Source organism: Manihot esculenta, chromosome 16 (genome assembly GCF_001659605.2).
Source record: "Manihot esculenta cultivar AM560-2 chromosome 16, M.esculenta_v8, whole genome shotgun sequence".
In the NCBI taxonomy this organism is placed as follows: domain Eukaryota; kingdom Viridiplantae; phylum Streptophyta; class Magnoliopsida; order Malpighiales; family Euphorbiaceae; genus Manihot; species Manihot esculenta.
In genome coordinates this window covers 32,134,133-32,147,579 of record NC_035176.2, presented here as the reverse complement: position 1 = coordinate 32,147,579, position 13,447 = coordinate 32,134,133, and the positions used below count along the sequence as shown (strand labels likewise).

At 34.8% G+C, this 13,447-nt stretch overlaps 1 protein-coding gene across 2 annotated transcripts; it reads right to left on the bottom strand.

Annotated features, from left to right (window-relative positions):
- Positions 1-414: 414 nt before the first annotated feature.
- On the bottom strand, positions 415-12,324 carry LOC110603635 (casein kinase 1-like protein HD16). Of its 2 annotated transcripts, none has more exons than XM_021741435.2 (19): positions 12,148-12,324; positions 10,846-11,010; positions 10,584-10,765; positions 9,917-10,042; positions 9,715-9,788; positions 9,551-9,620; positions 9,274-9,329; positions 9,060-9,131; positions 8,861-8,955; positions 8,676-8,742; positions 8,248-8,377; positions 7,927-8,151; positions 7,685-7,815; positions 5,810-5,984; positions 5,615-5,705; positions 5,302-5,459; positions 5,030-5,218; positions 4,115-4,219; positions 415-870 (listed from the first exon to the last, which is right to left on the bottom strand). In XM_021741435.2, the coding sequence occupies exons 2-18, from the start codon at positions 10,943-10,945 to the stop codon at positions 4,160-4,162; spliced, it is 2,001 nt and encodes a 666-aa protein (XP_021597127.1). In that variant the 5' UTR covers positions 10,946-11,010; positions 12,148-12,324; the 3' UTR covers positions 415-870; positions 4,115-4,159. The 2 variants fall into 2 exon arrangements, with proteins under 2 accessions (XP_021597127.1, XP_021597128.1); XM_021741436.2 differs by having other exon boundaries at positions 7,927-8,145; positions 12,148-12,320.
- Between the last annotated feature and the right edge of the window lie 1,123 nt (positions 12,325-13,447).

Sequence of the window (13,447 nt, the reverse complement as noted above, 5' to 3'; positions counted from 1 at the left end):
TCATAATTTTTATTAATTATTTCAAAATTATTGTACTATTATAATCATATATAATTCTATCTTATTTCATTTTTTTAAAAAATAAAACATCTATTAATATTTAGAATATTTAATAAAGTTTAATGTTTTAAGATGGTATAATTGAAAAATTAATAAAAATATGTGTGAAAAAGTATATGGGCCAGAAGAAGTACTTATGAATCAAAGGTCATTTGAGGCCCCATTTTATTTCCAGGTTGATGAGTGTCCTGAAGTTTCAAAGAATCAAGGCAGGCTTCAGAGTTACAGTTTCTGACCCTTCCATCCAATGATTCTATTTGCATGCAAAGGGGACTCGCCCAATGTTTATCATTTTTCACAGCTGCACTTCCCAACATTTTCTTAAAAGCTAGGAGTCAAAATCAACACAATGAATATCCAAGCGATGCTCAGTTGAGCAAGAAAAAAAAATTAAATGTAATGATAGCTGAGCCATCCATTTCATTGGCCATGTCAGCGACATAACATTAAATTGGGGTGATAAACCTTTCCTCGCAACCCCTTAAATATTGTCATCCAACAACTGTTTTAAGCTTCAACTGTGTAAGAGGCTTTGTTTGCTTTAAACTGGGAAACAAAATCCTCAGAGTTCAATACCAATTACAAAAGATTATATAGAGATTCCTCTGTATTTGGTAACTGTACAAATTCTCTGGTTCTCAACAGCCAAAGTGAACCATGATATAAAAGGTCATGCTGGCTCATCACAAGGCTGCCAATATTGGAGAAGTTCTCCGACAAGGTTGCAAAGCAACTCATCTTTGCATACTCCCAACACTTTGGAATTCTTTAAAAAGCCCAGTCAAAGGTGATGCCATGCAAACCACCAACCTATATTTATCAAAAAGATAACAATATTAGTCGAATTCTAATTGCTTTGCATGATCACACTTAAACTTTCACTAAATAACTCCGATATGCTTCACAATAGGATATTTAGTTTGATAGCAATCATATAGAGCTCAGCAATCCGTAAGCATACAATTTGAAGATCCAATTAATTATTATTACCCACAGACACGGCAGAAAAATAAAGGAAATTAATACGGCCAGTCAAGCAGGAAACTGTTACAGTTCTTCCTAACAGTTGCCGGACTCGAGAGAATTCGAGTAGAAATTAGAAGTAGAGAGGAAGAGTGTTGGGAAAAGAGAGAAGAAAAGAATAGGAGAGAGATGGAGAGAAGTTCGCGAGAAGAATTTGTGATTGATTATTCTTAAATGGATCTCCAGATGGAACTCTAGCTGGTATTTATACATCTCTAACTACTTCAGCAACAAGTAGTTACTGGTAGTTACAACTGCTTACAACAGAATTATTCCTTCTATTCCCGCCAACACCACTCTTCTAGAGCTGAGGATCTCTGTTCTTCTTTCTGCCAAAGTATGTGATAATACCCCCCCCCCCCCCCCCATTGGGCACTTTCTTGACCCTAAGAAAGTGAAATATCAGGAAACTGAGCTGTAATGAAACTTCTATCTTCCAATGTCGCATCCTCCTCAGGAAAGTTAGCCCATTTAATAAGCCCTTGCACTACTTGTTGCCCATTTCTAGTAATCACCGTTATATGCAGCACTTTTTCAGGGGCTACAACAACTTATCTTCCATATGGATAGGTAAATTCTGCAGGGGAGTGTTATCAGCACCAATTTTCTTCTTCAACATGGACACATGAAATACAGGGTGGATATAGGAAGTGACTGGCTTCCCCAATTTATAAGCTACCTGTCCCACCCTTGTTAGTACTTTATAAGGCCCATAGTACTTGGCTGAAAACTTCAAAGCCTGTTTGACGGCTACTAAAGTCTGTCTATACAGCTGGAGCTTCATGTAAACCCATTCTCCCACTGAAAATTCTCTTTTTGATCTGCCCTTATCAGCTTGTTGTTTCATTCTATTCTGAGCTTTTAATAAATTCCTTGAGAAGTTGACTCAACAGTTGTCTCTCATTTATAAATTCCCCTACTGCTGCCACATTTATCCCTTGAACTGAGAGCATTGGCAAGAATGGAGGTGCATAACCATACAAGGCCTCAAATGTGAACATTCTGAGGGAGAAATGATAGGAAGAGTTATACCACCACTCTGCTAAGGGTAACCATTGTGTCCAATCTGAAGGCTTCAAGTGCACCATGCATCTCAGGTAAGCATCTACACATTGGTCGACTCTTTCAGTCTGATGCCAGACTGAGGGTGATAAGAGGAGTTGAAGGTAACTCCTATGGTTTTAAACAACTCTTGCCAAAATAAGCTGGTGAAAGCCTTATCTATATATGAGACAATCACCTGTGGAACACCATGCAGCTTAAACACTTTATCCATAAAGAAATGGGCTACAGTTGGGGATGAGAATAGATGTGCTAGAGGCAAAAAATGAGTTGTCTTTGTTAACCTACAAACTACTACTAGAATCACATCCTTGCCTTTAGACTTTGGGAGACCTTCTATAAAGTCCATAGAGATTTCTTGCTAGGCTTGGGAAGGCACAAGAAGGGGTTGCAGTAGTCTTGGATAAGAGCAGTGTTCTCCCTTGCACCTAGCACACACTTCACAACTTTGCACCCATTGCATGACATCCTTGAGCAGGCCTGGCCAATAAAAATACCTCCCGAGTTTGATGTGAGTAACATTTATCCCAAAATCACATTTATAAACTTTCTGACTCCTGTAGTAGCCTGTCAACCCTAGGAAACTTCTCAATTCTTTAACAGAAGTTGGTACAAGCCAATTTAGCATAACAACTTTCTTAGAGTCAGTGGCTACCCCTTGAGTTGAGATGATATGCTCCAAATAATCAATCTCAGTTTTGCCAAGAAACATTTTGAGAGCTTGGCAAATACTTGTTCTCTCTCAGAGTACTTGAAACACCTCCTCTAGGTGCTGCAGGTGGCTCTCCATATCCTTACTGTAAATCAATATATCATCAAAGAAGGCCAAGACAAATTTTCTAAGGTGCTGAAATACATGATTCATTGGTGCTTGGAATATGGCAGGAGCATTTGTGAGCCCAAATGACATTACTTTAAACTCAAAGTGTCCATGATGAGTCCTGAATGCAGTTTTTGGTATATCCTCATCTTGCATTCTGATTTGGTGGTATCCGGCTCGGAGCTCTATCTTTGAGAAGACTTTGGCCCCATTTAGTTCATCCAATAAGTCATCTGTAATGGGAATTGGAAACTTATCTTTCACTGTCATCTCATTCAGCCCTCTATAGTCAATGCAGAACCTCCAAGTGCCATCCTTCTTTTTGACTAGAAGGACAGGTGATGAATAAGGACTACAGTTGGGTTGGATGATGGAGGAGGATAGCATGTCATCAACCAATTTCTCAATCTCAGCCTTCTGATAATGGGGATATCTGTATGGCCTAATGTTCTCAAGCCTGAAGGAATCCTCACTAACTCCTTGTAATATTACAGGTTTGCCTTCCATCGTAAGTGTAATAGCTGGGGTTTCAAAGTCAAACAACACATGGTTGTAGATTTTAGGCCAATCTACCCCTAAAATCACGTCAAATCCTCCCGACTCCAAAATTTTGATGCTGGAAACAAATTCAAGACCCTACATCTTCCATTTGAATTTCTCACAATGATAACAACTCAGTTTTAAGCCACCAGCTACCGTGACTAGAGACCAAGGAATTGAAATCATTTATATTCCCACTTCCATTGCTACCTTCTCATCTAGGAAGCTAGCAATGCTTCCGCTGTCAATTAGTATTACTAATTTTCTAAGGGCATAGTATGCTAAATAATTCAATTTATTAATGTAGAGCTTTGTCAATTTAAACTCACATAGCATGAATGTGTAAGCATTTTTAAGTTTTAACCAAAAAGTTGGCCAAACTAACACGGCCACTATGCTTTCATTTATCAAAGATTATAAAATATTGTCCCAATTGTGGCCCATTTAACCAGGCAATAAAAATTCAACACAGTTATTTTTCAGCACAACCTGATGGAATTGACAAAAAGCAACGAGGGCAACTCCTTTGCCATTCCATAAACAAATGCTTGTAATAGGTAGTGAATAATTAATACAGCGTGGGAAAGGCTGTGACTCACTGCCTCTTACCTGCTTCTTGTTTGCATGTGTGGTTTCTCTCCCAAGGTTCCAAGTTCAAGATACTGTTCTCCCATAGCAGATGGCTGCAATATACAGATTCTTTGACCATTTATCCTGCCATTTAGATGAAAGGAAAATCATTACTTGTTTTTCTTTAATTATTCCAAACATTTACATGTATAATTAACTTACCAGAACATTTCAAGGCCTATCAAAAAATAAACGTGCATAAATAAGAATTTGGTGTTCAACCACTGTAATAATGTGTGAAAGCTCTCTCTGTCGGTTGATTCTTAGACAAAACTGATCAATTAGGATAATTCTGGAAAATACTTAACCATAATGAATTAGAGCTAAAACTATTTTCATTATTTTTTAGTCCCTAAACATACACTGTTCAATTAATGCCCAAAGTGATAAGCTTATAAATTTGCAATGCAGCTTCTTTCCAAGACTAGGCTCAAACAAAGCTAAAACGGATCTTTCAAACCTCAACAATGAAATCCTTTTTTCCAGAAAGAAAATTCATTAGGAACTAAGAAGATATGGAAGACAGAATATACTGAATTGAAGCAATTCTTCCAGTGAAAAATAAAATTTTCACCACTAGGTTTCTCATTTCCTGTATTCCTAGCTCCAATGTGCTAGAAGCTTATCATCTCACTGAAAATACTCACCATAAAACAAGTGCTAGGACATGCCATACTTCACCCTAACTATTAACTAATTATACTGTAAATGGTATTCCTACAGAACCAAATGAAATCTCCTCAATTAGAAAAATGAATGAAATATCTGGAATGAGAAATGGACAGAGAATAAAGCAGAAAGCAAGTCTCCAAGACCCAAGTAATTTGGTGGTACACATTTAAGCATGGAAGGAGGGTGGCAGGGGAGGGGGGTTGTAATTAAATTTACGTTTACCTTGACATGAGTACTAGGAAATGCAGAAGTCCGCAAGGTTTCCTGTGCCACATCTTGTGATTTCCGCTTGGGAGTGCTAAGTATGAATGCAGCTTGATCTGCAGTAGCAGCAGTTGCTGTAATTCGATACCCATTCTCCCACCTTCTATGGATCCCCTCACTGGGATAGAGGAAATCAAGCTCAACGACCTAGAAATAGAATTTGAACAAATGTAAGTTCTTTCTGCACTCTTCTGTCTGATGTAGAATGTGACAGTTGGAAAATGGAGAACCTGATTAGGATAACCAGCATTCCTGGACATTACAATGCCCCACTTGCTACCTGCAGTGGTCATAGAGGTAACAGAGAAGCCTTCTTTCCACTTCTTATTGATCCATTTGAAAGGAAATACATCACTAACTTTGTAGGATTGTTGTGTATAAGGAGTCCCTTTAATAACAAGAGTAAAAGGGCCAATTTTAGACAAATCATTGAATTGCTCAACAGTACTTTCTGGACAAAGTTTATCAAAAACAAAATATAAATTTCAAGACCACACCAAGACAAATGAGAGAAAAAAAGGGTTTTTATTAAGGACTCTTTACCCTTTGACATAACAACCAAGGCACTACCATTAGCTGTGCCAGCAACAGAAGTGATATAGTAATTCTTGTCCCACTGTTCCATTATCCACTCCTGATGAAACATTCAGAAAGGGCAAGCTTACTGAGAAAATGCATGCCTAAGTTGATGAATAGCAAAGTCGAAAGTTTAAAAAGAAAAAATCTAAATAGTCTTACCTTGTGTAAGAAAATGGGAGACAATTCATAAACCTGGGATGTAAACCCTGTTCCTGCATCCATAATTATAGCCCACAAATTTGAAGATGAGGCCACACAACTAATGTATAAACCATCTTCCTTTCCTTTCACCACATGCTGGTCAATTCTTGAATCCATAACATTGTAGTGATACCTGCAGTAAAGATTGCCAATTATTTGATGACAAGAAAAGCGAAACCAACTAGTTAAAGAAAAATGGCTATAACTAGATTGTCATCCAACAGATAATCAAAATCACCCAAGCATGTTTTCTTTCTATAATAAGACTATTACATACCAAAAATATTAAAAATTAAAAAGAATCCAACATTGAAAAATAAAGAAAAATTTACTATTTAGTCCCTATGTTACAGGAAAACTCATTAATGCGTCCCTCTGTTTTGAGAAATTCATTTCTCAAAACATCCTTGCATTTTAAAAAGCCTACTAATCAGTAACTCACTTAATTTTAGCCGTTAAATATTGTAAAAAAGTCTAAAATGCCTCGATACGAAGGGACTAATTAGCTGACTTTTTAGAAAACTAAAGAACCAACTAATGAGTTTTTTAAAACTGTAAGGACTAAATAGTGAAATACTTAACAGCTAAAATTAACAGATAGACTAACTAGTAGACTTTTTAAAATGCCAAGGATATTTTAATGCATTTTTCAAAACCAAAAAAACTAACTAATGAATTTCCCCATATCGTAGGGACTACATAGTAGATTCTCCAAAAAATAAATAAGCAGAAAGAGAAGTAACAATAACAGGTGAAACTGGTTTCCCATAATGACTGAGAATCAATGCAGTTTGATGTAGAACAAGCTCTTATACCAAACTGATGTAGATCTAGGGATGAGAAAAAAGAAAGTCCTCAATACGAAAAGGAAGAGAGACAAAATTCTCAAATTTTATTAATTGTTTTGACAATAATACAATCATAACAATAGTCTCTCTTATAAAATACCAAGACATAGGCATTTACAATTAGGGGTGAGCATTCGGTCGGTTCGGTTCAAAACCGAACCGAACCGAATAAACCGAAAACCGAAATTTTAGTTTTTATGAAAACCGAACCGAACCGATTTTGGTCAGAAACCGAATCGAATCGAACCGGTCTGATTCGGTTCGATTCGGTTCGGTTTGATCGGTTTCGATTTTTAATATTTTTTTAATTTTTTACACATTATTTTTAGTATTTTAAAATTTAATTAAAATATTTTAATTTTAATATAATTTAATTTCTCTATATTATTGAAAAAACATATTATTATCCCTAATCGGTTCGGTTCGGTTTTTTCGGTTTTTTTCTGATCAAAACCGAACCGAACCGAAATAACCAAAATTTCTGAAATTTAAAACCGAACCGAACCGAAATGTATAAAAAACCGAACCAAATTTTCAAATCGATTCGGTTCGGTCGGTTTTTTCGATTTGAACCGGATTCTGCTCACCCCTATTTACAATGTAACAACTACTCCTATTAGTAACCAATTATGAATACAAACACCAAAACAAGTTATGCTTATGCATAGTAAAGAAAACCCAAAACTTCCTAAATGAAACCAAATACCACTTCCTAGTTCAATTTTCTAATAATAGAGATACAAATCCCTAACTTCTTGATGAAAAATTAAATAAACATAATATTGCTAAATTGAATGTTCTTGGACAGCATCATAGTCCTAATTATATTTTTAGTTTATATACATACATAGAATAACAAGATCATGGAAAACCATGTCAATCCAGTCTTCAAGCTGCATGCAATTGTTAGAAAGGGCATCCCCATTTGTGCTGAGAAGATCTGGAATTCAAATATGCATCTCGTATGCTTAATCACATTACTAACCTCTGCTTCATTGACGATCTGAAATTATAGACTGAGATCCACTGTGTAGCTGGAGTACCAAGCCGTACTTTCTTTTTGAGCTGCCCACCATCCTCCAAATCAACAAATGACCTTCCCCTCTTCTGGCCCACCTACAATACTTACAAGGATCATCAATAAATAATAGAGCTTTTTTTATTTAAAAATAAAATAAAAATAGACATTTTAAGATTAATAAGTCTATGTAACCACCAAGAAATAACCTTAATAGCTCCATCAGTTAGAATAGGTCGCAACATGATATTGGCGCCTATGCTGTTGTCAAAAAGGGAAATGAGTTTTGAATAATTGGGTTCTTCATCAAATCTCATGTTGGTCACCATGTCATGAAATTGTTGAAAAGGAGGAGGACATAAGAAACAAAGCATTTCAGGAGAAGTTGCCATCTTCTTTTTACAAACCAGAAATCCTTTGTTTTCTCCCTGAAGCTCAAAGACATACCACATCACAATATATAGTGAAACAAAAGGAAAATCAACAGGAAAATGTTGCTAAATTAAGTTAACCATAGGGCAAAAACTTACAACATAACCTTGCCAAGGAAGCTTTCCTTTGAGGAGGAATACGAGGGTATATGCTAGGGACTCAAGATCATCCCTTCGGCTACCCGTCCTACCCAAATGAGCATGAACACTAGCATACCGAACAGTTCCCCTGCAAAAAAATAATAAAAGCATATGATGATTTCAAGATAAATATATGCATCAGGCCTAAAGGAAATATATTTATATATATAAGGGAACAACGTGGAATTTTTTCATTAGAGTATAATAAGATATGCAAGTGCAACCAGGTCAAATTGGTTGCTCCTGGCAAGATACAGATTACAGAATGCACATATAACCAGTAGCCTAATATAATCTTCAGATACTTACAAATGGCATTCTTCAAACAAGATTTAGAGCTAATAGTTTCAATGGTCCAAAACCACATATAGTGAGAGAAACATTACCTGAAAACATCAGGTTTTTGGTCATAATCAACATGACGACCAGAAGTTGCATCCCGCCATCTCGAAGCTGAAGGCAACAATAGCAGAGTTACAATTCTTTCTACCACTAATTATGAAATAACATCTAAGCATCCTCAGATGTCAAGAACTGGAAGTTGATAAAGTTAGTCCACATGAAGTCATACCCAGACCAAGATCAATTAGATACAACTTCTTCTCACTGGGTGTCCCAGGCTGGCCAAGCAAAAAGTTCTCTGGCTTAACGTCCCCATGAACAAAACTGAAGGAGAAATAGAAAAGAATATTGAGCATAACAACAGTAAAAGGAGGAAGGAGACACCCGTACACACGAAATATATATATATATATATATATATTACGGACCCTCTTAAGTGGAGCTGTTCTAGAATTGATATTGCCTCTACTGCTATACAAGCAACCATCTGCTCAGACAACCTGGACCAAAAGCAAAGTTTTAAACAAAGGGTTAGATTGAAAGTCAGGATTGAATGTTTAGAAAAATTTGAAGACCTTTCTTTTGTGACAATGGTTGAAGAAGGGATGTTAACTTGTTATAGAAATAATTTTAGTTACATACGTTTGATTATTAGAGTTCCAAACATCCCAGAGGCTAGGTCCAAGCATGTCCATGACCTGAATTCACATTCCAAATAAAAGGTGAGATAAGATAGCAGGAGTTACAAATCGACGAATCAAAATGGATAATCATCCATCTCTATGGATCAATTAGTCGATGGAAAGGAAGCCTTACTTGAAGAGTGTCTAAATACAAATAACTACTGATGAAATCCAGGCAAATCAAAGAGAAAGACCATTATGAAGACATAGTAGAGAAATATAGAGTGCGAACTCACTAGTATATAATAGTCGCCTTGTTGACCTTTATAATGAACCAATGGTAACCCATAACAACCATTGAGAGTGCTTTTAAAAGAGGGGGAAAACATTCAATTAGGAATACTAGTTAGGTCACAAGAATTGGAACAGGTAAAACTGCAACAATGAAATCATGCCCTACCTATACACTTGCCACTCATAAGGAGGGCCATAACTGCATCCTTTGCTATTCATGTGCTCAAGTTTCAAAGCAACCTATAGAATCAAACAGGAAGCTACCATTAATAAGGTCATCAACCTCTCTCCTAGGATTTTTTTTTTTTTTTTTTTAAAATCCAAGGAACTTCTAAACAGGTTTAACAAAGTAGAAGACTGGCACAAACCTCAACGGCATCAGGCCCAGTACGACCTGCACCACCAGAAACCCTTCTTCCAACATAAACTTGACCAAAACCCCCTTTCCCTAGCTTTCTCTCCAACTTGTACACAGGGGAGTTGCCAAGTTGTACCTAATAAGGAGAGAAAATAACAAATTTCATAAAATATTCCCTATAATGATGAATTTCATGCAATTAAGAGTTGTAAGTATCATGCAATTTGCAACGTAAGCATACTATATAATACACTTCCTATAAGATCTTCATTACATTTTACAGTATCTGATGTTATACAATCTACACACGTTATGACCATATTTTAAATACAAATTTTCCAGCCTTATTTTTTTAAAAAAGTGAACTGGGTTAGGTAAGTTTTCAATAGATATCCAAACAAAGCCAGCAAGCTTAGAAGAGAAGGGCAACCACATAATTAGAAACTACCATCTTGATTTAACTGTTGTACGCCTTCCAAATATCTAAATAAAAATAGGTAAAGTGTGTCAATTTTCATGCCATCTCATTTACCTACACCTCTTAGTATCTCGCTACATTTAAATGTAACAAGCTTCCCCAAATGCACAAAGTCATAGACAGAGGTAAAGGGTCAAGGGACAATTATACTGGAGAGACACAACACAAAGTCCCAAGAATGTCATATGAATATAAGTACCCTCTCAGGAAGCGGACTTATTCTTCCTTCCTCTTCTCCAGCAGCCAATTTTTCTGCACTTCTCTCAACTGCCTGTCTCGCTGGCATGTCCAAAACTGCACGGCCCCGACCACGTACTCCACCACCTAAAAGCTTTGCATTTTCATCTTGGTTCATTGCTCTAGAGCCTCTACCTCGACCAGCTAGCAAAGGATGACAAATAAACACCAAGTCAACATTACGCCAGAGGACAGTTGAATAAAGAAGATTGGGGAACCATTACCTCTTCCAGCACCACGCCGAGCAGTTGGAACTACACCAGAAGGATTCTGGTTTTGTTTGACCCTCTGTGATCGCCGAACTCCAACTTGCAAATCTGGCATTCTTTTCCCATGCAAAAGTCACTTATTTGTATCTAACAGGTAAGAGAAATACGGATAATCATCCCCTAAAAGAAAAAATAATAGAACGAACCAATGAGAAATATTTTCACATAAAACTTGAAAAAGAAGAAGAGAACAGATTAATGGTAGCTTGATCTAAATACTAAAGGTGCACCCAGATTACACTCCTAAAGGAAGCTTTGAATATAAAAATGAATGAGCAAGAACTTAGAAACTGGAACCAAATATGAAAACAGTGAAAACTAAGCCTTACAGAAGCACTTTAAATCAGGGGGGAAAAACCAGCAACAAAAACAAAGGAAACAATTAATCAGAAAATCAAAAGAGAAATTTCAATCAAAGATATTATTCTATTGTAATAACATATATGATAAAGCCTCTTGAACTAAATCATAATTGTTATCATCAGCATTCCAGACGAAGCATGAATTTCAAATTTCACTACCTAGAAATTCATCGTCATACAGTTGCAATTAGCATGAGAACCCTTCACACAAGACTTGTAAAATGTGTCTTCATACATTCTGCCATGCTAAATTAGCTAAAGCGAAATAATAACACAACGGGTTTATATAGCATCACTCAATCAAAATTTCAAATTGAATGCAACCTAAAACTCTGGAATTTGGTGACTAATCACTGCAGAAAGCAAAATTGATTCATAAGATAACTTACATCCGTCAAATATCCAAAAATCTAAAAATACCCAAAATCAAGCAAATGCTGGCACTATCACGATCATAAGCTTGACCGACAGCTATGCTTAGTTACCCAGATATCAAAATTAACAAAATAAAACAGGAACAAAAAAAAAAAGGCACACCTTCCATCAACAGTTTGTTATAAATGATCTACTTCAAAAGCAGAATCAAATGCCCAGAATTAAAAATTTTCAAACACATAACAACCTCTATCAAAGAGGTGAAACTGATAAAAATTGAACCTAACGCACTAGATGATCATCAAAACAGCCATGCAAACTCGTCCAACATTATCGTCTAATAAAACATCCAAAAGGATCGATACCCACATACAGATCCATACTTATGAATGCACCATCGGAACAAAAAACAACAAAGGACACGATATCAGGGGCACATGATAATTTGTTTTAGACATGATTACTAGTGTTAATACAACCCATTACACCATGATTAGAAGACAAACGATAAAGCACATACCTTTTTCTGAAATCAATTAGAAATTTGAAACAACAATCGTCTAAGCTAAAGGATTTGAAGATAATGAACTATTGAGCTCAAACGAATTTAGATTGTTTTTATGGAAGGGAAAATAAAGAGAGAATCGATGGTGGTGGGTGACTTCTTGGTGTATGTAATGTGTGTGGGGGAGAGACGGTGCACGGGTACCCAAGTGCGCACGTTAGAATAGCGAGTTACGTGGATTTCGTTGCGTGAGGGAGTTGGTTCTTATGGTGCACATCACTAGTGTCATATCTATACCCCAATTTAAAGATTAGGCTTCGTATTCGGGTTGGCTGTGACTCACCCACTCATGGCATTGCCAGTGTCATATATCAAAAGAAGAAATCTAATAATGATAGAATTTCTTATTCCATTAAATTCTTTTTTCAATTTTTACTAATAAAAAATTACTAAATATAGGAAAAATAAATTAATTTAGAATACTTTCGTTAAATTAAATTATTATTTAATATTTGAATATCATAAATATTTCCAATTTTATTTTTATTTTATAATTAATTATAATTTCATCTTCAGAATTAACCGTTGAATAATGATAATTATAAAACTATTAAATAAAATTATAAAAATTACAGTATCTAAAAATATAATAATTTATATTAAAACACCAATAATTGATTGAATGAGTTAATTGTGCAATAAAAATGGGGATGAAAATTAAATAGCATATTTTTTAAAATAAAAATAATCTAAATTATTATTAATAATAAAATGTGCCAACTATTAAAAAATATAATTAATTTTTTACCAGATTCTTTGAAGAAATGGTGGTAGTTCAAATCCGAGATTGCGAGATTCAACACTATATTTCTTAGCAAACTAAGGGTGTGTTTAGTAAAATTGTAGATCTCAGTTTTTAATTTTTTTTAACACTTAAAAACAGTTTTTTTTATTTTTATTATTTATATTTTAAAAAAATTACTATTTAATTTCTATATTATAAAAATTTTATTAATTAACCACTCAATTTTAAAAAATATATTAAAATATTGATTACGTTTAAAAAAATTTATTTACAATCTTAAAAAATATTGAGAAATTTATTTAAAATTTTCACTATAATACAGTACTTTGTAATTTTTTATAAGAGTAAAATATAAATTTTAATATATTTAAATTATAATTTAATTTATTAGTAATTATTTATTATCATAATAAATTTAATTTTTTATTTAAATATTTTTAAATTTAAATTATCAAATATTTTATAAAAAAAAATATTTAAAATTTTTAATATATTTATTAAAAATTTAAA